We start from the raw sequence: 25774 nt of genomic DNA on the forward strand, positions 1-25774 counted from the left end.
AAATCATCCAGTGCCACCCCTGCCATGGGCAGGGACACCTTCCTCAATCCCAGGGTGCTCCAAGCCCTGTCCAGCCTGGCCTTGGGCACTGCCAGGGACCCAGGGCCATCCTCTCTGATCTTCCACACCATCAGCTCCATGCAGGCTCTGGCATCCTCACCGCAGTCGTGTCCTTCCACTGGGGACACAAACACAGTGGCACTGCCCCCTCTGCCTGCTCAGCCCAGCTCAGCTCAGCACAGGAGCTCCCCAGGCACAGGCAGCTCCTCCCTGGCCCCTGCAGCCACAGCCACACCTGGGAGCACCCTGAGCCACAGCTGGGCACTGAAAGAATTCCACAGAATCACAGAATGGTTTGTGGGTTATGGTTTGTTCAAGCCCACCCAGTGCCACCCCTGCCATGGCAGGGACACCTCCCAGTGTCCCAGGCTGCTCCCAGCCCTGTCCAGCCTGGCCTTGGGCACTGCCAGGGATGCAGGGGCAGCCCCAGCTGCTCTGGGCACCCTGTGCCAGGGCCTGCCCACCCTGCCAGGGAACAATTCCTGATTGCCAAGATCCCATCCAGCCCTGCCCTCTGGCACTGGGAGCCATTGCCTGGCTCCTGTCCCTGCAGGCCTTGTCCCCAGTCCCTCTGCAGCTCTCCTGGAGCCCCTTCAGGCCCTGCCAGGGGCTCTCAGGTGTCCCTGGAGCCTTCTCTTGTCCAGGCTGCATGTGGAAGAGAGGCCATCAAAGGGACTTTTCTGGAAAGGGGAATGTGGAAAAGGGAGATGTTGTGGGTGTTCAGTGTTCTTGGTGGATGCTCTCAGTGGTTGTGTTGTGTTGCCTGTTGTAGTTTTTCCTTCCTGCCAGCAGCTCTCAGTTTGTCAGTTCAGATCAGAGTGGTTTTCCTGCAGCTGCCATGAGAATCACTGAGCCTTGAGGAATATTGGAGGTGAGCATTGGGTGTTGGCACTGGGAAGTGAGAACCTAATCCACAGTTTCTCACTTCTCCTCTTTCCTCCTTGGTGGCTTCATTGAATTTAGCAGATCGTTCTGAGCACAGTCAGCTCCCCTTGGGCCTAATAGAGTGATTATTCTTTGGTGCCCTGAAGAATATTTAATTTATAGAGCTTTTCCATGAGTCTTAAAAGCACTTTGTTAACAGATCTTTAGTCCTGGGAATAAGTTTTACAGTCTGGTTTAGTCTAGACCAGTGAACATCACTGGTGGCTTTTGGTATCCTATGTTTATTTATTCTGTGGTGCAAGAGACACTGGTTTTGGTTGTGTCATTCAGTGTTGGGATTTGATCAGAGCAGACCAAAAAGACCTCATTTTAAATTTCACTTGAATTGCTGACAGTAAATGATTTTTTTTCCCTTTCCAGAGCGAGGATATGATCCCTACAACCCCGAGCTGCCCAGGCCCTCTCTGGAGGTGGAGGATGGCTTTCTGGCTGACATTACAGATGTCACACCTGGAATTCTGGAGCTGGAGCTGGTCAACAAGGCCATTGAGGCAGTGAAGAACGAAGTGGAGAGGGAGCAGAAGAAGTACGAGGAGCTGCTGGAAACCACGAAGGAGTTTGGTGCTTCAGAGGGCTCCTCACTCATTTCAAACGCACCTGTGACAGCTGCTGGGCCTCAGAATGATTCCTTTGCCTCCTTGGAGTACAATCCAGGGAGCTACAACTTCACTAATAACTCAGACTACAACCCCACTCCTCTGGCTGCTGCTGGCTGCTCCAGTAAATACACTTTGGATTCCTCCCGCTCCAAAGGCAGCTCCCTGGAGTACGTCCCCAAGGCTGTGGTGCAGAATAAAAAATACAGCAGCACTGTCACTAACAACAAATATGTGATTGATGACTCCAAGCCTTCCACAGACTTGGAATATGACCCCCTTTCCAATTACTCTGCCAGGCTGTTGGGCAAAGGCACAACCAAGGGGTCCAAAAGGGACAGGGCCTCTGATTATGAGGACTCCTACTCTCCATCAAGGAAGAAGCTCTGTGAAGATCCTGATGATGATGAGGTGTTGGCCAGGTTCTCCTCCTCTGAAGATGAGGCTGAGGTGGAATATAAAACAGCTTCTGGTAGTTCACCCTCAAAAGCTGGTTCTGAGAGTGAGTCAAACGAGTCCTCCAGCAAAGAGCAGAGCTCAAAAGTGGAAGGCTCTGCTTCCCAGGGGAGCAAAGAAGCATCACAGCACAGGGAGGACCTTCCAAATTCACAGAAAAACCTTGCCAAGAACTCATCAGACAAGAACTCAAAGGCAGCGAAGTTGTGTTCTGGTAAGAACAACAAGGAAATTGAAAATAAAAACAAAGACTCCAAAGACAAAACAAAAAAGAAGAAAACCGATGTTAGTAAAGCAGCAGGCCTCAGTGAGGCTGGGAAGAAGGAGAAAAATAAAAATGCAGACAAAGACAAAGTGCTCAAGAAAGAAGAAAAATTAAAAACCAAGAACGAAGAGAAAAACTGCAAAGACAAAAGCGTCAAAGTGAAAACAGATGGGAACTTGAAAAAACCTGAAAAACAGAAGTCAGAAAAAGTGGATGGGTGTAAGAAAGAAAAATCCAAGTCCAGCACCAGCAGTTCAGGGAAAAACAAGAGCGAAGGTGTCACCAAGGGCACAGAGAAAGTGGGGAGCAGCAAGAAGGATCCTCAGAGCAAAACAGCTGATGTGAAAAATGGCAAGGAAAGTTCTGGTCGGAAAAACAAGGAGAAAGGGCCCAAGAGCTCCCTGGAGAGAAAGAAGGACAAGGTCACTTGTGCAGGACAGGGAGACCCCAAGAAGGGTCGGAAGCAGCAGAGTTTGAGTCACGTGGACCTGTTTGGGGATGAGAGTGGAGATGAGGATGACAAAGGCCGGCCTTTGTCCTCCTCATTGCTTGATGTGAGCTCAGACTTGGATGGGGCTGACTCTGGCTCAGCCTCTGACAGTGACAGGGACAGGACAAAGAAAGCAAAGCGCTCCAAGTTGTCCAAGTCCTCCTCATCTTCCTCTACATCTGATGACATTGATTATTCCATCCTTGAGAAAGATGTGGACTTCGAGTCAGATCCCATGGAGGAGTGTCTCAGGATCTTTAATGAATCTAAAGATGTGAAAACTGAAGACAAGGGAAGGCTGGGCAAACAGGTAATGCTGGGTTGGGGGTGTTGGTTCTCTCCCTTCCAAAGGTGGGAGGATTCTGGTTTGGTTTAGTGGTGCTGCTTATCTCAAGTAGCTGAAGAGGGAGACTCCATGTGTTGGAAGAATCTTTTCCTTGTTGTGACTGAGTGCCTGGAAGTGTTTGCTCCTGAATTTACCTGTTGGATTCAAAGCTGCTGTGAAATGCAAGAGTTCAGTCCCCTCTTGTGTGGAAGGCTTTCAGCTTTCAGACTTAGCAATTACTTCTGTCTCCATCTGGCCTGGGAACCCTGGGGGTGTGGATGGCTGGAGAAAAGGCTGCAGGGAGTGAGTTTGGGGCTTTCAAAGCCAATCTAAGGTCACCAGCCTGGGCACTGCCTTCCTGTTGCAGCAGAGTTTAAGGAACATGGGGGGAGGTAGAACCTGGACAGGGTGTTGGTGCAAGTAAGGCCAGTATTTGTCAGACACTTTGGAGACTCCCCAAATTCATCTTTCCTATTCTAAATGCATACTACAGGTAGTTCCTCAGGATCTCTGGATACCTTGTGAGTGGTGCAAGCAAGAAATGGAAGGTAAAATTTCTTCCAGTGGTGCCAGGGGCTTCAGACTAAGGAGAACTAAAAGACAGTATTTACATAACAAAAAAATAATTGAAGGGTGCATAATCTGTAGCAGGAATTTCTGATCAGTGAATTCAGAAAGTGCTGAACCAGGGGCTGCCACTCACAGCAATCAGTTAATTGTGGCCTGGAGTGACAAAACTCAGCTGTCAGCAGCTGTGGCTCCTTTGCATCTCTGTGCTGAGGTTTGGTTTCCTGCTCCTTGGGGAAGGAGGCTCACTGCAGCACAGGGATGGATCCTTCTCTGGGAGATGGGTGTCTGTGGGTGGGATTGGTCATGGGGCATTGTTTTTGTTTGTGGAGTGATTTCCTAGATGGACCCATTGTGGTTTGACACTGGCCCAACACCAGGCACCCATGGAAGTCACTCACTTGCCCTCCCCTGCTACAGCTGCACAGAGGAGAGAAAAAATTCAAACCAAGGGTTCATGAGTTGACCAGAAGAGAATACTCCAAGGGCTCAACTTAGAGGTACAAAGTGAGTTTATTGCTAACAAAATCAGAAAATAATGAGAAGTAAAAGAAGCCCTTAAAACAGCTTTTTCCACCCCAGCCCCTCCCTCCTTCCCACTGACAGTGCAGGGAGAGAGGCCATGGGGGTTTGGTCAGTTCATCAGTGAGATTTTCTTCCACTGCTCTGGAGAGGACCCCTGTGAGACTGTGGGGTCCCTCCAAGGGGGGAGAGCTCTCCATGAACTTCTCCAGTGTGGGGCCACTCTCAGGAGAAGCAGCCCTGCCACACCTGCTGCAGTGTGAGTCCCTTCCATGGGCACAAAGCCCTTCCATGGGCACACAGCCCCTCCAAAAACTGCTGCAGTGTGAGTCCCTTCCATGGGAACACAGCCCCCAAAAAACTGCTGCAGTGTGAGTCCCATCCATGGGCACAGAGCCCCCCAAAACTGCTGCAATGAGAGTCCCTTACATGGGCACAAAGCACTTCCATGGCCACACAGTCCCTCCAAAAACTGCTGCAGTGTGAGTCCCTTCCATGGCCACACAGCCCCCCAAAACTGCTGCAATGAAGGTCCCTTCCATGGGCACAGAGCCCCCCCAAAAATTGCTGCAATGTGAGTCCCCTTCCACAGACACACAGCCCCCCAAAACTGCTGCAGTGTGAGTCCCTTCCATGGGCACACAGACCCCCAAAACTGCAGCAATGAGAGTCCCTTCCATGGGCACACAGCCCTTCCATGGGCACACAGCCCCCCCAAAAATTGCTGCAATGTGAGTCCCCTTCCACAGACACACAGACCCCCAAAACTGCTGCAGTGTGAGTCCCTTCCATGGGCACAGAGCCCTTCCATGGGCACAAAGCCCTTCCATGGGCACACAGCCCCCCAAACTGCTGTGGCATGGGTGCAGTGCTCCAAGGCCAGGCTGCTCCAGTCTGGAAGTGGGGCCCCTCTCTCTCCACTGGGTCTCCCACTGGATCACAGCCCCCTCCAGGCATCCACCCAGCATGGGCACCTCACCCATGGGCTGTGGATGGATCTCTGCATCCTCCATGGATCTCTGCATTCCCTGTGGATCCCCAGGGGCTGTGGGTGGATCTCTGCATCCCCCATGGATTTCTGCATCCCCTTTGGATCCCCAGGGGCTGTGGGTGGATCTCTGCATCCCCCATGGATCCCCCATGGATCCCCCAGGCTGTGGGTGGATCTCTGCATTCCCCATGGATCCCCAGGGGCTATGGGTGGATCCCTGCATCCCCATGGGTCCCACAGGCTGTGGGTGGATCTCTGCATTCCCTGTGGATCCCACAGGCTGTGGGTGGATCTCGGCATCCCCCATGGATCTCTGCATTCCTTGTGGATCCCCAGGATCTCTGGGTGGATCTCTGCATCCCTATGGATCCCCAGGGACTGCAGGGGCACAGCTGCTTCACCATGGTCATCACCACAGCCTGCAGAGGAATCTCAGCTTTGGTGCCTGGAGCACCTCCTGCCCTTCCTTCTCTACTCACCTTGGGGTGTCCATGTTGTTTCCCTCACATGTTCTCACCTCCTCTTCTTTAGCTGGAATTAAAACTGCATGCCTCACTTGATTTTGATTTTCTTCTTTAAATCTGTTATCACAGAAGTGTTACCATCTCCTCTAATTGGCCCAGCCTTGACCAGCAGCATGTCCATCTTCAGAGCCATCAGGGATTGGCTCTGCTGGACATGGTGGAAGCTTCCAGCAGCTTCTCTGTGCATCAGAAGCCACCTCTGTGCATCCCTCCAAAACCAAACACCAAGCTCTGCAAAACCAGCACAACCCTGTGTTGTTTGGGCTCAGTAATGTGCCAGGCCTTGGCATGGAGCTCAGGGCAAGGTTCTGCCCCCCGAGGCTGCTGGGCACTGCCCAGGCTCCCCAGGGAATGGTGCCAAGGCTGCCACAGCTCCAGGAGCTCCCAGGGCTGCTCAGGGTGGGGTTCTTGGGGTGGCTGGGCAGGGATGGGGCTGCACTGATCATCCCTGAGGGTCCCTTCCAGCCCAGGATGCTGCAGGATTCTGTGATTGCAGGAGCTGCATGTGGCAGTGCAGTGCTTTTCTGCCTGGCACAATTGCACTGTGAGAGTTTATTAGGGGTGTAAGTGAATTACCAAACCCTGGGGTTCCTGGGGAGCCAGGTGAGTCAGGGTGCCCCTTGTGGTGATGAATACAGGCTTGTCCCAAGTGCTGCCTGAGCTCGTCCCTGAATCCAGCCTTGGCTCTGCTGCTGAATTTCAGAGATTGTCAGGCTCATGTCAGAGTTTTGCCAGGAGCTGTTTTGAGAAACTGAAAACAAGATTGTCTGGAGAGCAGCTGGAGTTCTGAGAAACAAAACACTTCACAAGTTTCTATCAATTAACAACTGAGTCAAATTTCAAGCAGATTTCCAAGTGGTTCTCCTTGTCCAGGAGCAGCTCTGAGGTGTCAGCTCGAAGCAGCTTTGGCTGGAGAGGTGTTTCTGTCTCCTGCTGAGTTTCTGGATGTGAGCTGGGCTGTGTCACCAGAGTCTCCCTGCAGTGACAGCTGTGGCTGAACCTGCAGAAAATATTTCCCTAAATGTGGGGTGAGGGCACTGTGGTTTGGTGTTGAGCAGGTGTCAGCACCTGCCCAGGGCAGAATGAGTCAGTTCCCAACTTCTTAAAAACCAATCCACCCTAAACCCCCTGGACTCTGAAAATGCCATGGGAGGTGAGGAGTGTGAGTGGCTGCCAGGGGAGGGCTGGTCAAGGCTCCTGTGCCAGGTAAGGCTGATCCTGCCCCATGCCAGCTCATGGAGCTGCTGCTGGGGTGGGAATGTCCTGCTGCTGTTCCTTGGTGGCTTCTGGAAGGTTCTTGTCACTGGCCCAGCAGCTGGCCACGTGTTCCCACCTGTGCTCTGCAAGGTTAACCCAAAAGGAGACTTCCCACATCTCCTTCTTGTAAGGGATCTTCAAGTCTGTTCTCCTGTTCTTTTGTTTTCCAGGCATCCAAAGAGGAAGCAAATGAAGAAAAGACAGAAGATAATTTAACTACCTTGTTTCCTGGCCAAAAAAGAAGGATCTCTCATCTTGTCAAACAAGGAAATGTAAGTGCAGATTTAGAAGCAGATTAGTTCAGGTTGTTCCAAGTGAGGATTTTCTGTCCTGACCCTGGAAAAGGCTGCACTCCCAGGGCCAGGCAGCAGTGTGAGAGCTGTTTGTGCTGGAATCAATCTATGGCTGTTTTATTTCCTCTCTTTCCAATTCCTCAAAAATCTCCCATGTTTAGGATCTTTTAAAAGTGGCAGCAAAACAAAAAACCTTCCTAAAACCAAGGGTAGGCTGGGAAGAGTGAATGAATTGTGCTCTTGGTAACCCTTTGGGATAGGTTGGGGTGTTCATTTTCTCCAGTATAGCTTAATTTAGAGATTTCAATAAAAAATAACTGGACACAAGGTTACTCTGTATCTGCTGGTATTTTTCTGTGCCTTGTGGATCTAAAAGATACTACAGGAATTTGGTCAGATGTTTAAAACCATTACCTTACATCTGCTCTGAATCAGCCAAGATCTCAGCAGTATTTGTTTGGATACTCTTCTTTCCCAATTGTACAAATACAGAGGAGAAAAATTAAAACAAAACAAAAGCAAAGAAGAAGCAAAAAAATCTGATTTTTTTATTCCTTTCTCCCTGGGATTTTAATTCATGTGTTCTCTGAGGGTTTAATGTGTTTCCCTCCAGGTGCTGATCTCAGATTAGTTTTATGTTGCAGCTGGATAAGAGTGGAGCCTTGTGCACTAATTTGAGCTGGGTAGTCCAAATTAATTGTTCTGCCTTTCCTCTCTGCCTAGGAAGGATTTTTTTGCCTTTAATAATTTGAAGCCCTGGGGTCAATACAATGGGTTTTATTTAACTACATATCTCCAGCCAGTTCATGTGGTTTGATAAGGGCCCTTTCTTCCAAAGTGAAGAGATAAGAGACTGAAGCAAATGGCTTGGAAATTCATTAACTCAAATATTTATTGCAAAGAGGCACCTTTTAGACATGTACAAACCTTTAAATATATTTTCTTAATGTGACAGCTGATCCAAAAATGCTTTCCAAAGATGGGAGCCCCAGCAGAGCCTTTGCTTGGGCAAACAGAGCTGATCTGGTGTGCTCAGCTGCCAGGGCAGCTCCAGGACCTGCATTCCCTGCAGTTTCTCAGCTCAGAGCAGCTCCCAGCTCTGCCCAGGAGGTGCTGTAACACCTCAGCTGCCACTTTTCACCTCAGAACGTGCTTTGCTGTGTCCCTCCAAGTGGAATATTTGCTCAGTCTTGCTCATGATTTATGGCTCAGGGACTGAGAGGAGAAGGGGAGGGAGCCGAGTTCGGGGTTGGTTGCCAGGGGAAATGGGGGCCAAAGGAATTGCAGGTGAGGCAGAAAATGAGTGGCCTGTGCTGCTTGGAAGTCTGTAATTATAATTTAATGTCTGACTGCACCCAGTTTGGTATCCAGAAGCTGCTGTCAGCATCAGAGGCCGGGAATGCAGGAGGTGCCAGCTTTGCCCCCAGGTGTTTCACTGGGCCACCCTCCTCCAAGGAGATTCCAGGAGGGGAGGCCTGTTCCTCACATTTCAAAGGCTGTTAAGCAGAGGGAGAAGTTTGTACTACTGCTGCTTCTCTTGCACTTGTGCTGCTAGGAAACTTCTCTCTTTGCTGACATAATTTCTGGCACTTTTCCTGCAAACCTAAATTTGGCCATCAAAGGAAGCTCGTGTGGAACCTGTTTGTGCTGTAACTGAGGTGCCTCCAGAAGTGGGCAGGGACAGAGCCTGTTGGAAATTCAGAAAATCAGTTTATGTAATGCTCTGATCCCATAAATACTTCTCTGTGAGGCTTTTAAGCAGTTCCAGGGCTGCAGAGAGGTGGGAGCTGCTGTGGTGCAGAGGTGGATGCAGGTGTCCTCAGGGAGGGAGCAGTGGAGCTCAGTGTCCTGTGGCAAAGAGGAGTGGAGAATTGGTGTCCCTTTTTTATTGCAGTAAAAAGCAAAGAATGCAGCACAGGGCAAGGTCTGTGTGCTAGGGCAAGGCTGAGGGTGTTGATAGAGCCCAGGACTGGGCTGGGCACAGCCACTAAAAGCAGCTCATGAATTGAGGAACGTGCCAGTGAGCTGGGAGGCCTTCCCAGAGCATGAATCATTAATGCCATGTTTGTTAGAGGATGACTCTTAATTATTTCATTCTGGAAGACACTTGAGATGTTGTCCTCTCAAAACCCTGTACTTGCTAACAGAGGGCTTGAGGAGAAGGGACCTTTCTGGGGGGTGTGGATGGAGCAGGGGAGCTGCTGGCCCTAAATGCTGTTTGTGTGTGCAGGCAGAGACCCCGAGCAAGCCGGTGGTGCGGCCCTACCGTCCCCCCACAGCCCAGGAGGTGTGTTACCAGAGGATCCAGCTGGCTCAGCAGCAGGCAGCACAGCTGGCTGGGGCTGTTCAAAAGACCTCTCTCTGTTTGCCAGGAGAAAAGAGGAGGATTGCTCACGTGCCAAATGCAGCCCTCACCGCAGTGGCCAAGCAAAGTAAGCCAGCAGTGGGATGTGGGGTCACTGTCCTGTCCTTCCCCTGGTTAAAGGCTCTACCCTGTTTATATTTCTCCTGAGCACGTGTGAAACTGTCAGAGGATGTGTAGGACTGGCCATGACTTGAATCTCTGCTGGAGGTGTCCAGTGGAAGGTCTTTCCCTGAGAAATTCCACCCTGTTGTGAAAAGCAGCAGGTCAGACGTGTCCAGCCTGATCTGTCTCACCCAACCTCCCTCACTTCAGCCTCTCCTTTTTCTGTTTCTTCCTTGGATTGTGTTTGCTCTTCATTCCCTCTTCCATTGGAGCCTGGAGGGGGCAGGAGCTGGAGGGAAGTGCTAATGAAGGCTCCTTGCTGTGCCTTTGTGGTGGAAGGACTCAGAGCTGACGTGTGGGGTGTCAGTGCCTCCAGCTGACAGAGTTACCTCTTTAAACTCTGCTGACTCAGTCACCCCAAAACAAACCCAAATGAGACACGTTTCCTGGCAGATGATTTCTTCATCCTTGCCTGCAAGGTGGCAAAATTGCCCAATTTGTGTCCCTTTGGAGACCTGGATTTGAGAAAATCACAGCTTGCAGTACTGGCCTTTGATAGTGAGTTCATTCTGGCAGCCTGGAGCCCAGTGGCAGGATTTGTACCTGAGTGTTTTGTGTTCCCTGCAGGCCTTGGGAGCAGTAAGACAGCTGTTGGTGGCAGGAGTGTCACACCTTCCAATGACTCTGAAGCCTCCACCCTTCCTCTGAAGCCTTGCACCTTGGCTGGGATGGCTTCCAAGACCACCAGCACCATCGTGCCCAAAAGGGTAGCACATGTTCCCTCCTTACAGGTAAGGGGAATTTGAATTCTTTCCTGTCATTCCCCAGGGAGGGTGGAATGTTTGATCCTGCTGTTCCAAACTTAGCACTCCCTGAGAGTGGTGTTTTGATTATGTTGATTGAGTGGGTTTGTTTCTTCCTGTGGTTTTCCTAGATAGCATTGTATAAAAAATTAAACACTCAAGGGGTAGGAGCTTAAAAAGGTAGAAATACTTAAATCTGATCTCTGTAAATATTGATGACTTGTCTCCAATTTGAGCCTTCTCTTGTGCTGACTGGCCTGGGTGTGTTTGGGTCAGGGGCTTGGAACCTCCTGTGCTCAAAAGCCAGGGGTGGATTCATGGCCTTGCCAGGCTCTGTGGGCCACACTGGTGGTTATGAATAATGTCCCTCTGTGACCTAGATAATAAAATGTGAGCACTGAACTTTATGCTGCTGGTGGTTTTTAAAGAAAAGACTATTTTGTCTTTGTTAGTTGCTTTTGTTTTGTTTCTCTTTACCCCCTGGGATCTCTGCCCAGCCTTTGGGTGCCTTTGTTATGGGTTCCTAAGCAAAGTGACAGGACACAGGGAATGGCTCCCACTGCCAGAGAGCAGGGTTAGATGGGATCTTGGAAAGGAATTTGTGGCTGTGAGGGTGGGCAGGCCCTGGCACAGGGTGCCCAGAGCAGCTGGGGCTGCCCCTGCATCCCTGGCAGTGCCCAAGGCCAGGCTGGACAGGGCTGGGAGCAGCCTGGGACAGTGGGAGGTGTCCCTGCCATGGCAGGGGTGGAATGGGATGATTTTTAAAGCCCCTTCCCACCCAAACCACTCTGGGATTCTGTTAAGTCCCTCCTATCCTGGTACTTGCTAAGACAACTGAGAGCAGAATTCCCCCTGGAGCAGCCTGGGATGGCATAAGGAGCTGTGTGCTGGAGTGCATGGCAGAACTGTTAGTGCCAGGACTTGGTTAAAGATCCCTTTATCGATGATGGTTTGTGTCAAGATCTGTCATAACTTGCTCTGATTATTTCTAGAAGAGTGCAAAGTAATTTTTTTCCTTTCCCACCCAAACTGCCACCATAGTAACGTAGAACTTGAAGCTGATTAAAAATAAGAGAAATAAGTGAAAGGATAAAATATTTAGCAGAGTTAGAGAGGTGCTTAAGGGTATAATATTAGAGGTTGAGAATTTATATATTTAATGGAAATGACCAAATCCCTTTGAACAGGGCATCAAGGTGAGAGTCTCCTGGGGAAAATGAGCACTTCTCTCATTGGGATAGGACCAGTTGCTCCCCTTGGAGCAAGCTCACACCTTCCACAGAGTTGTTTTTATTCCAGATTGCAGCAGATGGCTTGGTTTATGGATATCTCTTGGGTGGGATGGAGGACAACTGACAAAACAATTGGGTGTTTTAGAGATGAATGAACATTTTCCTCTCTGACAAAGAGACAAGTGTGCTGTGATGTGGGGCATAAACTGGTGTGAAATGGAAAGCTGCAGTGGTGGCTCACAGCTCAGCCCAACATGCAGCTTTTGAAGAACATGCCATTAAATTGAAGGGGGCAAATCCTTTTAGGAACCTCATGATTGGCATGAAAAATGGAAGAAAACCCCCAATGCAGTCAATGTACAGGAATGCCCCAGGACGTGGGGGTGGGATAAGTTACAGCCTGGCAGGAGGGGCCTCCTGTTCTCTCTTCAGAGCCAGAGCACCAAACCTGTGTGTGGTGCCCATCACTGGTGGTGTGTGTTCATGGCTCCAGTGGTGCTTGGTGCCATCCTAGCCTTGGCCCTCTCAGTGGAAATGTCAGCATGCCCTGCTCTGGAATGCTGGGTGTGACTAATGCCCCCTGGAGTCCCTGGCTCCTGGCTGACCTCAGAGTGAAATACAGCTGTTTTCTGAAGGACTTAGAGCACTGAAGGTGGTGAAGCCTCAAGTGGTATTTTTAGTACCAAAAGTGCTGCGTGTTAAGTTTGGCTTTGGGCAGATTTTCAAAAAGGAAGTCATCCCATGATTAATAACAGGAAGTGGGAGAGCCTCAGAGCAACCTCCTGGAGCCTGACCAGCCTCTTTCTCTCTCTGTCTCACCCCCAGAGCACCACTTTACAGAGGCCTGTTATTCCCACAGAGTTTGGTGCTAAAGTCCCAACCAACATTCGTCAGAGGTATCTCAATCTCTTCATTGATGAGTGCCTGAAGTTCTGCTCCTCCTCCCAGGAAGCCTTCGACAAGGTCTGTACACATCCCTGCTTCTCAGGAATAATGTTTGCAGCAGGGAATGACATCCTCTGCCTTGGCCAAAACTTTCTAAAATGGTAGCAAATCCAGAAAACTGAATTGTATTTATGCTTGCAGAAACTTGGGGGTGTGAGCTCGATGATCTTAAGGTCCCTTCCAAGCCAGACCATTCCCTGATTCCCTGAAGATTCCCCTATCCACAACTGAGGAAAATGGCATTAAATATCACCAGAATGGGCAACAGCATTCCAGTGTCATTCCAGTGGGGGCTTCCAGTAGGAAATCCCATCTTCCCCTTCATTTGCAAATCTTGCCTGAGGCCTTTAATAACCCCAGGAGAGGATGCAGAGGAATGTGCATTGTGGTCAGAGAGCTTCTGCTCTGGTGCAGCCAGAAACACCTCCTGGAATCAAAGTGTTGAGCACAGGGAAGTGTTTGGGATAGATGTGTTTGGTTGGGAATTGGGTCCTTGCTGCTTCTGAAGGCTGTTAAGGAGACTTTAAGGAACTTTCTAGCAGTAGGGACGGTATGGTAGGATTTCCAGAAGAGAGTGGAGAGAGTAATACATTTTCTTGGAAAAGCTTGGCTGTTAGTTGGGTAAATGTGGGACATTTTGTGGTGTGTTCCAAAACAAAGCAGACACCACAAGGATTTCTTTTGTGGGATTCCACCTTCCCAAGGAGCCACCATTTGCCAAACCTCCTTTTCTTACCAGTTAAGATCTTGCACTGCCCCAAAGTGGGGAAAGCAGCCTTGCCCAGGCAGTTCCAAGAACAAGAATCAAGAATTACTTGATGAAAACATGGCAAGGTCAGATATTCCTGGGAACAAGAGCAGTTCTGGAATACTTAAGCCAAGGTGGCAGCAGACTTTATACTGGGGGAAAGACAAGGGATGATACCAATTTAAAATATGTTAAAGTTTCAATTTTTTTTTTTTTTTGCTAAGTAGGAAAGTTTTATTAATCTCTTCAGGAAAGTTTCACATGAAAGTACTTTTTCTAGCACTTTGCTTAAAATGAAATTACTTTTTTTTCTCTTACTTACGTGAGCAAGTACATATTGGTGCCATATTCTGCTTTATTACTCAATTCCTTGTCAGGCAATTTTTTTCTTTGTGGTCCTACTGATGCCTTGTGAAGGCTGAGCTAGAACAGAGACTGGACAGAGCTAAAGAATAAAGCAGGGATTTATTAGGAGGCCTCAATGGATCCACCTTGGGCAGCACAAGAGCCCAGCCAGGGCTGCACCCAAGACAAAACCCAAAATGGTCCCAAAATACACGACCAGGCACGGGGTCTCTCACTTTTATAAGATCTGCTCCATTTGCATATTGGAGTTCATTGTCCAATTCCAGCCCCAGCCCATGCAGTCCCATCCTTGTTTTTCTCTCTCCAGCCCACATTGTTTGTGCTCTTGGGCTGAGATTTGGATCATTTGTCCTTGGTCCCCATCTGGAGCAGGAATTGTTTTGTCTCCCTGCTCTGTGCCCAGAGCTCACCATCCCCTCATATGAATCCCACACACTAAGGCAGCACAGAATGTGAAAAATAGAAAAGCTCAAACCTGAGGCATCACTACTTGGAGTCTGTATTTAAGAGCCAAACATTTCTTTTCTCCAAAAGCCATGGAAATGTGGATGCCCCATCCCTGAGAGTGTTCAAGGCTAGGTTGGATGGGGCTTGGAACAACCTGGGATAGTGGAAGGTGGAAAAAACTGATCTTTGAGGTTCCTCCCTGACAGAACCCAGGACATTGCTCTGACTGCCCTTGAGGACTTGAGGCCCTGGCAAGGGGCTCAGAGACCTTGGCACAGAGTCAAAAACATCTGTGCCTTTGATTTTAGTCCATGGAAACAATTCCCAACTTTGTGTGAAGAATTACAAGCCACAAGGGTTTGAGTAGAATGATAGTGAATTTACCACAGGGTGGAAAAGTAGAATTTTGGGGTTTTTAGAATGGGGGTTCAAGAGGCAAGATGGAGGAATCTGGGCATGTTCTTTCTCCTTCTTCTTCTTGTCCTCCATCTTCTGCTGTGATGGTGGCACTTCTGGGTTGGTTTAGAGTACAGACAGACTGTCTAACATAGGTGATAGGTATTGGAAAATTATTGTAAATAAAGTACAGGTAGTTTTTAGTATAAAAAGATAACACCATCTGAGGGTGGTCAGTGTGCCTCAACCTGACCTGCCAGACAGATCTCAGCAGGTCAAACAGACAATGATCAGATAAGAGCAAATAAACAACCTTGAGAACCAGAGCCAAGGAATTCTGCCTCCTTCTTCCATCTTGGGGTTTGGAAACAGAGACTTTCCAACACCTCAGGGTCATCTCAACACCAGAGACCTCATCACCTCCCATCCCAAACCGTTCTGGGGTTCTGTGAGCAGTGGAAAGGAGTGTGTGGTGATGCTTTGTGCTGTTCCCAGGCCCTGGCAGAGGAGAAGGTGGCCTACGAGCGCAGCACCAGCCGCAACATCTACCTGAACGTGGCTGTGAACACCCTGAAGAAGCTCCGCAGCCTCGTGCCCAACTCCCCAGCCAGCACCAACAGTAGGTACCTTGCAGCTGAGCAGCTGGAGCCCTGCTGGGATCACAAACCACACAGAGAAACTTGTTTCAAAAGCCAGAACCCATTTCTCAGCAGCATTATGCTGAAAGGCAAACAGCTCCAGTTTAGCTTTTTATAGCCTGGCAAGCCTTAATGGGCCTTCAAGAGGCAGGTCCTGCAATGCTTTGTTGGCTTTCTCAGCCTAAATGGAGATAATGCCACATGGGTGGTTTTTTTTTTAGCACAAGTTCTTTCAAATGAAAAGCCCTGCTAATGGAGTAACTTTCACATGATGCCTTCAAAGTGATAGACTCGTCCATCACCACAGAAATCTGTTACACACATTAAGCTTCAAGAGAGAAACGAAGAGGGTTAAGACATTTCATTATTGGCCCTCGAGAGGGTACATTAAACAATCAATTTGTGCTGTTCTTGTGATTTTTTTTTTTCCTTTGGTCTCTTCCCTTCTCTCCCCTCTGTCTTCATTACGTTCCTGGCCATTAGGCAGAGCAGCTGAACTTGGAGGCTGGCCTTTAGGAGAGGGCTGCCAGTTAATGATTAGTAAAAAGCCCCTCTCTGCCATTGTCTGATGTGTTGAGCATATTCTAGAGCTCTGAAGCTCCTTTCTGAAAGAAGCTGAAGGATCCTACGTGGGAGGTTGGTCTGCAGGGCCCCAGAATCAAAGCTGTTTCCTGGGGGTGGGTGATGCCCTCACACAGCACATGAAGGGGTCAGGTTGTTTCTGTGCTGACTCCTCTCTTCTGGTCAGTCAGAGGCCTTGCTGTGCAGAGTGAGCAGGGAGAGCTACAAGTTTCTAACAAAACTGGAAAAGAGTTTTTGCTGCCCTTAAAATTGCTGTGGGCTGACAGTGTGAACAGAATACTCTCTGTGGTGCTGGGATGGAAATGCTGGGCCAGCATGTGGCACAAAAAATCCATTTCTGGAGCAAAACAAGAGTTCAAGAGAATAAACACAATCCTCCTCTTGCCCATGTGTAGCGTCCCAAACTGGGACTGAAGTCACCCACTGGGTACCTGATGTCTGTCCCCCTGTGCTGCTCCCCTCTCCTTGCAGAGACAAGTAACAAGAAGGTGGTGTCCCACGAGGCTGTGCTGGGAGGGAAGCTTGCTGCCAAGACCAGCTTCACTCTGAACCGCTCAGGGAGCCTGAGAGCTGAGGATCTGACAGGTCAGAGGCTGTTCCTGCTGGGCTGTCACTGCTGAGGGGGGAGCTGAGGTGTGACACTGACTGGGGGGTGCAGGACCAGGCTGCTGCATTCACCTCGAGTTGTGGGGGCACTCTGGGCACCGCAAGATCAGAAAGATCCAAAGCTGGTGGAGAGTGCCCAAAGGAGGGACTTGGAGCTGGGGAAGGGGCTGAGGAAAAAAGAAATGCAGCAGCAAATCCCAAAGCCAAACAGGACCCAGATGTCCTGGAAATCAGCAGACATGCAGAGAACCAGACCAAGGTGCCCAAGCTGAGCTCTTCTAAGGCAGGAGCATCCCTTGGGATGTGCTCAGCAACTGTTCCAGGCATCACAGCAGATCTGGCTCATCTCAGACACTGCAGAAAGGGCCCTGGGGGTCCTGGTCAGGGGCAAGTTGGATCTGAGTCACTGCTGGGCCCTGGCAGCCCCAAGGGCCACCCTGTGCTGGGGGCACCAGGCCCAGGGAGGGATTGTCCCACTCTGCTCTGCCCTGGGGCAGCCTCACCTCCAGTGCTGGGGGCACTTTGGGCACCATGAGATCAGAAGGACCCAAAGCTGTTGGAGAGTGGCCAAAGGAGGGACACGGAGCTGGGGAAGGGCTGAGGAGCAGCTGAGGGCACTTGGCTGGTTCAGCTGGAGCCCAGGAGACTGAGGGGAGGCTCCTGGGGGCTGCAGCTCCTGCCCAGGGCAGGCACAGGGGCAGGGGCTGAGCTCTGCTCTGGGACAGGGACAGGAGCCCAGCAAGGGCTGGAGCTGGGCCAGGCCTTGGCATGGAGCTCAGGGCAAGGTTCTTCCCCCCGAGGCTGCTGGGCACTGCCCAGGCTCCCCAGGGAATGGTGCCAAGGCTGCCACAGCTCCAGGAGCTCCCAGGGCTGCTCAGGGTGGGGTTCTTGGGGTGGCTGGGCAGGCACAGGGGCTGGGATCAATGACCCCTGAGGGTCCCTTCCCACTGAGAACATTCCAGGATTCCTTGGTTTGTCCAGTCTCTGAGCCTGTTGTGGTTGTGGTGGCAGTGCAGGGCACTGGGGCTGTGTGTGTCACTCCTGGTGTCACCTGAACTCTCAGTGGCTGCTGCTGCCCAGGGTGACAGAGCTGGACAGGGCTCTGAGCAGCCTGGAGTGGTGGAAGGTGGAACAAGATGGTCTCTAAGGGCTCTCCCAGCCCAAACCTGCACTCTCAGGGGTGCTCAGAGTGGGGCTCTTGGGGTGGCTGTGCAGGGACAGGCGCTGGGATCAGTGATCCCTGTGGGTCCCTTCCCACTCAGGATTATATGACCTGAAGTACTGGGATTTCTCTGTCCTCTGGCTGCATCACAGAGCTGCAGAGTCCCCTGGGGGATGGTGACACCACTGACCAGTGCCCTCCTTCCGTCCTCACTGGGGCTCTGAGGTCACAGCTGCAGCCTGGCTGGCTTTGATGGAGCATCAATAACCACTCAGAGCTGCCTCTTGTGCTTTGGGCATTATTTTACTTCAACTTTCTTGCCCTGAAGCAGTTCTTTACAATGTGCCTGTCAGATTAAAAGGCAAACTTAAAAATCTCCATTTCTGCAGGGCTCAGTTTCACCAATGTCACAGGAAGGTCGTATCGTAGCCAAAGGATTGTGCCACGAGCATTTTTCATGTGGGCTCAAATCAGTTATGGGTATTTTGGTTGCCAAGAGATGTAGGCAAATTGTGGAGGAGATCAGAGGAGAGCCAGGGAGGCCATGGAGCAGAAGGAATTGACATTGAGAAAGCTTAAAAGGGCCAATATAGCTCAGCTAAGCAACATCAAAGGGCACCCAGGAATATTGGAAGGGTTTAATGCAGCAGCCAAAGGAGATATTGAGCAGAGTGCAAGGAGTTATAATTATTCTGTGAAATGAAACAAGCAGCCTGAAATCAGTAGCAGGAAGAAACTTCTGATAATGAAGTTTTTAGGGAGCTGTGGGTGGCCTTTGAGGGGTATTTGAGGGCTGTGTTACCAATTATCAGCTGTTGCATTTAAACATTAGAATTGGAGAAGTCTCTCACATTTAGTGACATGACAAGGGGGAATGGCTCCCAGTGCCAGAGGGCAGGGCTGGATGGGATCTTGGCAATCAGGAATTGTTCCCTGGCAGGGTGGGCAGGCCCTGGCCCAGGGTGCCCAGAGCAGCTGGGGCTGCCCCTGCATCCCTGGCAGTGCCCAAGGCCAGGCTGGGCAGGGCTGGGAGCAGCCTGGGACAGTGGGAGGTGTCCCTGCCATGGCAGTGGTGGAATGGGATGATCTCCAAGGTCCCTTCAACCCAAATTGGGTTGGTTCTATCAGTAACAGCAAGGCTGAAGATGGGCCTTGTGGAGGAATTCTGTTCCAGCTGTGCTTTCCAGACTTAATGCTCCTTCTTCAAGGAGTTTACAAATCAACTTGTACAATGATGGCCAGATTTTAAAAATGACCACCCAACACCTATTCCCCTGTCCACCCTGAGCTGAGTCAAGTTCAGAATAGTGGGGGAAGTTCAGTTTATCAAGGCAGGAGACTTTGTAAAGGCAGAAACACGGGCAGTGCTTTGGTGCTGAGAGCTGAGCTCTGTGTTTGTGTGCAGGAGCTGCCCTGTACCGGCGCCTCAAGGAGTATCTGATGACTGAGGAGCAGCTTAAGGAGAATGGCTACCCCATGCCTCACCCTGAGAAGGCTGGACGGGCTGTGCTCTTCACTGCAGAGGAGAAGAAAGTCACTGACTGTAAGCTCTGCTGCCTCTTCCTTCTGCAGGTTCTGCTGGACACAGGAGCTGCCCCTTGGTCCTGTTGGGATGGGGAGTGTGGCTGCAGAACTCTGCTGCTCTGGAGAGTTTCTTCAGCTTTCACATCCTGAGAATGCTGGTGTTGACCCAGAGTTTATAGTCTGTGAGGCTGAGGGAGGTTTCTAATTTCTAATTTCCAGGTAACAAGTGACAGGATGAAAGGAAACAGCTTCAAGTCGCACCAGAGGAGGTTTAGATTGGATATAAGGGAAAATTTTTGTGTGGAAAAGGTTGTGAAGCATTGAACAAGCTGCCCAGGGCAGTGGTGGAGTCATCACCCTGTAAATGTTGAACAAATGTGTGGATGTGGCACCTGGGGATGTGGTTTAGTGGTGACCATGGTGGTGGTGCTGATGGTTGGATTTGATCTTAAAGGTCTTTTCCACCCTCAGCAATTCCAGGATTCTGTGCTGCCAAAGAACAGCAATGGAACAGGTTGGAAAGAGTTCTGCACATGGTGACCCTCCCTTCTCCCAGGGGAAGGATTTTTTTCTGATTTTGTCTGTGTGAGCTGCTGTTATGGTGGGTAAGGACTGACACAGGGCCAGGCTGGTTTTGCAGTGGGTCCTGCTCTGCTGCTCTGGATTGCAGAGTTTGCAGAGTTTTCTATTTGATCTCATGGCACTTCTGGGCCAAATAGTTCCCCAGAGCCCTTTGTGCAGCTGGACAAAATGATCATAAAATCACAAAATAGTTTGGATTGGAAGGGACTTCAAAGCCCATCTCATTCCACTCCCTGAACACCTTCCACCAGACTGGGTTGCTCCAACCCACATCCAACCTGGCCTTGAACCCACAGCTTGGGTCAACCCACAGGATGGGGTCTTCCTCTGAATTTTCTGAACTCATGGCAAGATTTCTGCTCCTCAGCCCTGCCTAAAGCAGGCTGTGCTGCAGCAGGGATAAAATCCAGACTGGTGATTTCTGCTGAGGTGCTTTGCCACGCACCCCTGAGCATCTGTGTGGAGAGACCTCACTAAAGTGTGTTAAGTGCTCATCCATGTTAACACCTTGTGCCTACATTTGTCCTGTGGTTGCTGAAGCAACCTGGGCAAAAGCTCTCTTGCATTAACACTGTCAAGTGCTGTATTTGTGAGAGCCCTTTTTTCCCAGGAACCAGCCAGCTTCTTTATATGAACCTGAGCTCATGTTCCTGCTTTTGTTCCTGTGGTTTCCTGCAGATGTTGCAGGATTTTTGAATTTCTCCTTGTGTAACTAAAGCTGCCACTGTGACCAGTTGGGCAGAGCCGGCAATGTGCTAACAGCTTTAATGCTCACCCCAAAATGGAATTTTGGTGGAATCATGGAATTGCATGGAGATCAGAAGAATCATAGCTCCTTCCCAGTGGCTTTTTGCATGTCCCTTCCCCAAATTTTGGGCAGTAAAAGCAGAGGTGGTAGGAGGGAGCAGTTGCAGACTGCCAGGCCCTGCCCTAAGTGCTCCTTCATCCAGCTGCTGGAAAATTCTGACAGAAAAGCTGTGCCCTAGAAGGGCTAAAATGTCATTTGGAAGTGACAAGGCACAGATCCCCTGGAAACCAGGCTTCATTAGCTCTGGTGTCCAAAGAATGACTTATTTATCCTGTTCCTTAAAATAACTGTGTTAGACTCCAACGTAATTTGCTGGGCATGGAGAAACAATGCAGCAAACCTTGATGGAACTGAGGGCAGCTTATGTGGACCAGCAAAACCACTGGAGAGTCTTTGTGTTTGCCTCTGGGAAGTGTTTGGAGTGGGGGGGGATTGCTGTGCCTTTATAGGAGTTTGCAACAACATTTGGAATCTTTTATAACAGAAAACATCATTTAACAGCGTTTGGGGCTGAGTGATGGTGCTTTACTTTGCTTTGGCCAGGTGAGGGGGTAGGAAAGGCTGCTTGCAGTGACCTGGCTGTTGTTTGTCTCCTGTCCCCAAGCCTCGTGCAGGATCTGCTGTCGCTGTGGCACCGAGTACATGGTGTCAGCCTCGGGGAGCTGCATCCGCAGGGAGGAGTGCGTCCATCACTGGGGGCGCCTGCGCAAGCAGAGAGGTACAGCCAGCCCTGCCAGGCACTGCTGCCTCGATGGAAAATCCCTTTGCCACCACTGCTGCTCCTGAGAAGCTTCAGCTTCTCCATGTTTTGCTCCTCTGGAATGGGATTTGGAGAATTGTTTACCCAGCATGTGAATTGGTTTTAATTAATGGCCAATCACAGCCAGCTGGGTCGGGCTCTCTGAGTCTGTCACGGGTTTTTTATTATCGTTCTTTGCTTGCCTTCTGATGTCTCCTTCTTCTTTCTTTAGTGTATAATTATAATATAATAAATATAATATAATATAACATAATTAATATAATATATAATATAACATAATTAATATAATATAATATATAAATATATATAATGTAACATAATAAATATAATATAATTAATATAACATAACATAACATAATATAATATAATATAATATAATATAATATAATATAATATAATATAATATAATATATATAATAAATATAATATAATATAATATAATATAATATAATATAATATAATATAATATAATATAATATAATATATCAGCCTTCTAAGAACTTGGAGTCAAGTCTCACCTCGTCCTGGGACCCACAACAACACTGCAACAATTAATAACCACAGGTTGGCCCTGCTGCCTGTGCTGCAGCCCCAAACACAGGCTCTTCCTCAGCTTTGAGCTTGATTTTGGGGCTTGTCATGCTCCCAGGTGGTGGCAGTTCTGTGCCTGTCACTGCAGTGGCCTCACAAAGAGCTGCTGGGCTTGGCTGTCCTCAGAGTGTGACACTGGGGCTGCAGCATGGGGGTTTCATTTTTGTTCAGAAAAGTAAAGGGAAAACCTTGCTGTGCTTTTTGAAAAGAATCAGCCCTTTAAAAGGCTGACTGGGAGCACTAGAGGTCTGTCACTCCCAGGAGAGTTCACTGATCTTGCCTGAATTCATTTGCAGCAAGGCACTAACCTGGTTTGAGCTCTGCTCTGGTTTTCCATCAGAGCAGCTGAGTGGCTTCTGGAGTTTGTCTGGCTGAGTACCAGAGACTTAAACTCTTTAGATGGCTGCCTGTGAATCCACAGTTATTTTTCCCCTGTGTTGGACACATTTTTGTCATGCTTATCCAGGGGATCTGCAGTGAAAGCTGAAGTTCAGATCTCTTGTTAACAAGAGTTCTCTCCTTGACCCTTCATCTCTTTCTCTTTCAGTGCCAGGTGGGTGGGAAACTCACTACAGCTGCTGCTCTGGAGCTGTGGGGTCACCAGGCTGCCAGGTTGCTAAAGTAAGTGATGGAACAACACCTCTTCATTCTCAGTGACATTTGTGCTCTGCTCACACTGACAGTGGCTGGGAAATCCTTGCTTAAGCCTTTACAAGAACAGTGGCTTCCCTTAAGGGGATAAAACAAGTGCAACTTAATTTTTTTTTGCTCTGCAGTGGTAGGAAAATCCAGTATCTGACACTCAGCTGTCTGCAGTGAGCTGGGTTCATTTATCCTGAGCTGCTCAGCTCATCTGCTTGAGGGACATAGGAAAGCTCATGTTCTTCAGTGAATCACAGAAGAAATGAGAAAGAAGGGATTTCCTTTTAAGGAACAGTCTCAGAGCCTTGGCAACAGGGCCAAACCCTTTTTCCATCTTTTTCTTTCCAGATTCCCATGCTAAGGTAACTTTATCTTGGTGGACAGATCTTTTCTGACAAGTTTTCTTGGTTGTAATGAGGGGAGGACCCTTCCCAATGAGCCTGTTGTAACTCCAAAATATCACAAAACTTCTTTTGAGGGAGCCCAGCACTAGAAAAAGGAATGAAGAAACTTCTCAGCTGTGGAGTTTGATGGAGCAGAGAGCACTGTCTGGGTACCTTTGTACCTTTTTTCTTTCCCTTAGGCAGCAGAAGAGTTGCTGTGCCACCCCAGCATCCCCAGTCTGTCCTGTGCCTTTCTCTCAGGTCTCTGGGCATGTTCCTTGTCATTGTTTTAGTGGCATTTTTATATTTGGCAGCTGCCACACAAGGGAGAACAAAAAGCTAGAGGTAGAAGGTGATTCTGGGCAAAACTCAAGGTTTGTTAGAATTTATTTGTTTACACCATTAAAGCCTGTCCTGCACAGTTGGATTGGATGGGATCAGGTTATTACTTTTCTTTTTTTTTTCCACATGAATTTAGGATTTTTTTTAAAAATCAGCTTCTCTGGGCACCCTGTGCCAGGGCCAGCCCACCCTGCCAGGGAACAATTCCTGATTGCCAGGATCCCATCCAGCCCTGCCCTCTGGCACTGGGAGCCATTGCCTGGCTCCTGTCCCTCCATCCCAGTATAAAAAGTCTCTCTCCCTTCTTTTCATAAGCCCCCAGTTTTCACAGCACCCTTTGGTAGCTTCAGGGTTGAATCCACAGCCTGCTCAGCATCAGAGCACCCAGTGAAATTTTGGGATGTTGGGGTATTGGGGAGCACAGAATCCTTCAGTTTTGAAGAAATGCTTTGAAAGCAGAAAATCTTTGTAATGAGACACCATTCTCAGTAACTGGAGCAATAAGCTGCTTAGAAAACTTGTGTGTGTCCAAGCACAGGGGTGGGAAATCCTTGCTTAAGCCTTTAGCAGCACAGTGGCTTCCCTTAAGGGGATAAACCAAGTGCAACTTCAATTGTTTTGCCCTGCAGTGGTGGGAAAATCCAGAATTTGGCGCTCAGCTGTGTGAGTGAGCTGGTTTGCTGCAGTTAGGCAGGGAGGCAGGAGGTGGCAGGAGGGAGCTGTGCTGCTCCAGGGAGCCTGCAGAGGCTGCTCTTTGTGCTTCCTGAAAAACAGGAGCAACTTCCCTGCCCTCCTCCCAGCCGCGAAGAATTGGGCATTTTCATGACAACAACTGACAGAGAAAAATACCTAATGGGATTTTTTCACTTCACTGCTCAGTTCTGTTGTATCACACGGGGAGGGAAGGGCTGAAGCTGCAAGGGAGAAGTGTTTGGTGTCTCCTGGCTGCTGAGCTGCTCTCCCCAGTCCCTCAGCAGAGCAGTTCCATGCCATGGGTGCAGAGGGACAAGTGCAGCCCCTGGCAGCAGTGATCCATGAGGCCTTGGAGCAGTGCTGGCTGTGGAATCTGGGACAGATTGGCCTCAGTGTTGGCCCAGCTGCCTCATTAAGTTCAAATGATGCAGTTCCTGTGCTCTGGCTGTACCTGCAGTAGTGACCTGTGCAGGAAAATATGCAAATCCTGCTTTGGTTTCCTCTCTGCCCACACGTAGCAGCTTTACAAGGGCCTCAGTTCCTCCTCTCTCCAGCCTTTAATCCTGGGACAAACCAGAACAGTTTCATTCTTTGTAGGGTGAGACCTTTGGGAAGCTCTGTCCTGTGCTGGGCACTGCTGAGGTCCCACCTCAGTTCCTGGGGTCAGTTTGGGCTCCTCATGACAAGAAGGACATTGAGGGGCTGGAGCATGTCCAGAGATGGGAACAGAGATGGGAAAGGGTCTGGAGCACCAGGAGAGGCTCAGGGAGCTGGGCAGGGGCTCAGCCTGGAGCAAAGGAGGCTCAGGGGGCCCTTGTGGCTCTGCACAGCTCCTGACAGGAGGGGACAGCCCAGGGGTCAGGCTCTGCTCCAGGGAACAGGGACAGGAGGAGAGGGAACGGCCTCAGGCTGGGCCAGGGGAGGTTTAGGTGGAATATTGAGAAAATTTCTTCACAGAACTGTTTGTAAAGCATTGGAAGGGGCTTCCCAGGACAGTGATAGAGTCACCAACCCTGGGAGTGCTCAGGAAGCACATGGGTGTGGCACCTGGGGACATGGTTTAGTGGTGACCATGGTGGGGCTGCTGGGTTGACTTGATGATCCTGGGAGTCCTTTCCAGCCTTAAGGATTCAGTGATTCCTTGGTTTTGGGCATGGCAAAGGAGGCTGTACCCAGGTTGCTGTGGTTATACACAAATACATGGAGATTTAGGGACAGACAAAACTTCAACACAATAAAACACCCCACTGGGGAATAAGGGAGGGAGAGCATCACCTCTGGGTGTGGTGCAGGTTGGTTTTACCTAGAACCATGTTAGCAGGCAAAAGGACAGTCCCAGCTCTGCCTTGCCCTCTGTTACCTGTTCCTGCTTCCCCTTTAAACTTCCTCCAGCTCAGATCCCCTGCTTGCAGGAAGGTTTCAGGATAACCAGTGGGATCTGAGCTGTGGAGGAGTGTGGGAGTATCTGTGTTGCAACAGCAGCTCAGTCATGCACTGGCTAAAACCACTTGTGAAATCACTCCCTGAGTTTTCCTGCTGGATCTTGTTGACCCTGGAGCTGGGAACAATGCTTGGAAATGCCCTCTATTGCCTCACGTGCTGCTGGGCTGGGGCTGCTGTGGGTGTGGCTGCCTGGGTGTGGATGCACACATTGCTCTGGAGTCTGGGCTTAGGATCCTGCACCTGGCCTTGATTTGGCCACAGGAACCAGGAGCTGGAGTTACAGCAGAGTCAGGCCTCAGTGTGACCCTTCCTGACTAATTCTG

The 25774-nt window shown here is 49.7% G+C and overlaps 1 protein-coding gene across 1 annotated transcript in view; it reads left to right on the forward strand.

Moving 5' to 3' along the window:
* Positions 1–25774, forward strand: part of REXO1 (RNA exonuclease 1 homolog) — a 49708-nt gene that overhangs the window by 16237 nt on the left and 7697 nt on the right. Inside the window, exons 2-11 of the mRNA XM_071451569.1 lie at positions 1366–3122; positions 7169–7270; positions 9522–9723; positions 10386–10549; positions 12619–12756; positions 15191–15314; positions 16387–16500; positions 19089–19226; positions 21202–21315; positions 22496–22569. Of these exons, the coding sequence (XP_071307670.1) occupies positions 1366–3122; positions 7169–7270; positions 9522–9723; positions 10386–10549; positions 12619–12756; positions 15191–15314; positions 16387–16500; positions 19089–19226; positions 21202–21315; positions 22496–22569 (2927 nt within the window). The remainder of the gene's footprint in view (positions 1–1365; positions 3123–7168; positions 7271–9521; positions 9724–10385; positions 10550–12618; positions 12757–15190; positions 15315–16386; positions 16501–19088; positions 19227–21201; positions 21316–22495; positions 22570–25774) is intronic.

This window comes from Agelaius tricolor, unplaced genomic scaffold, assembly GCF_023055355.1.
Source record: "Agelaius tricolor isolate 1412-34295 unplaced genomic scaffold, bAgeTri1.0.p SCAF_33, whole genome shotgun sequence".
In the NCBI taxonomy this organism is placed as follows: Eukaryota; Metazoa; Chordata; class Aves; order Passeriformes; family Icteridae; genus Agelaius; species Agelaius tricolor.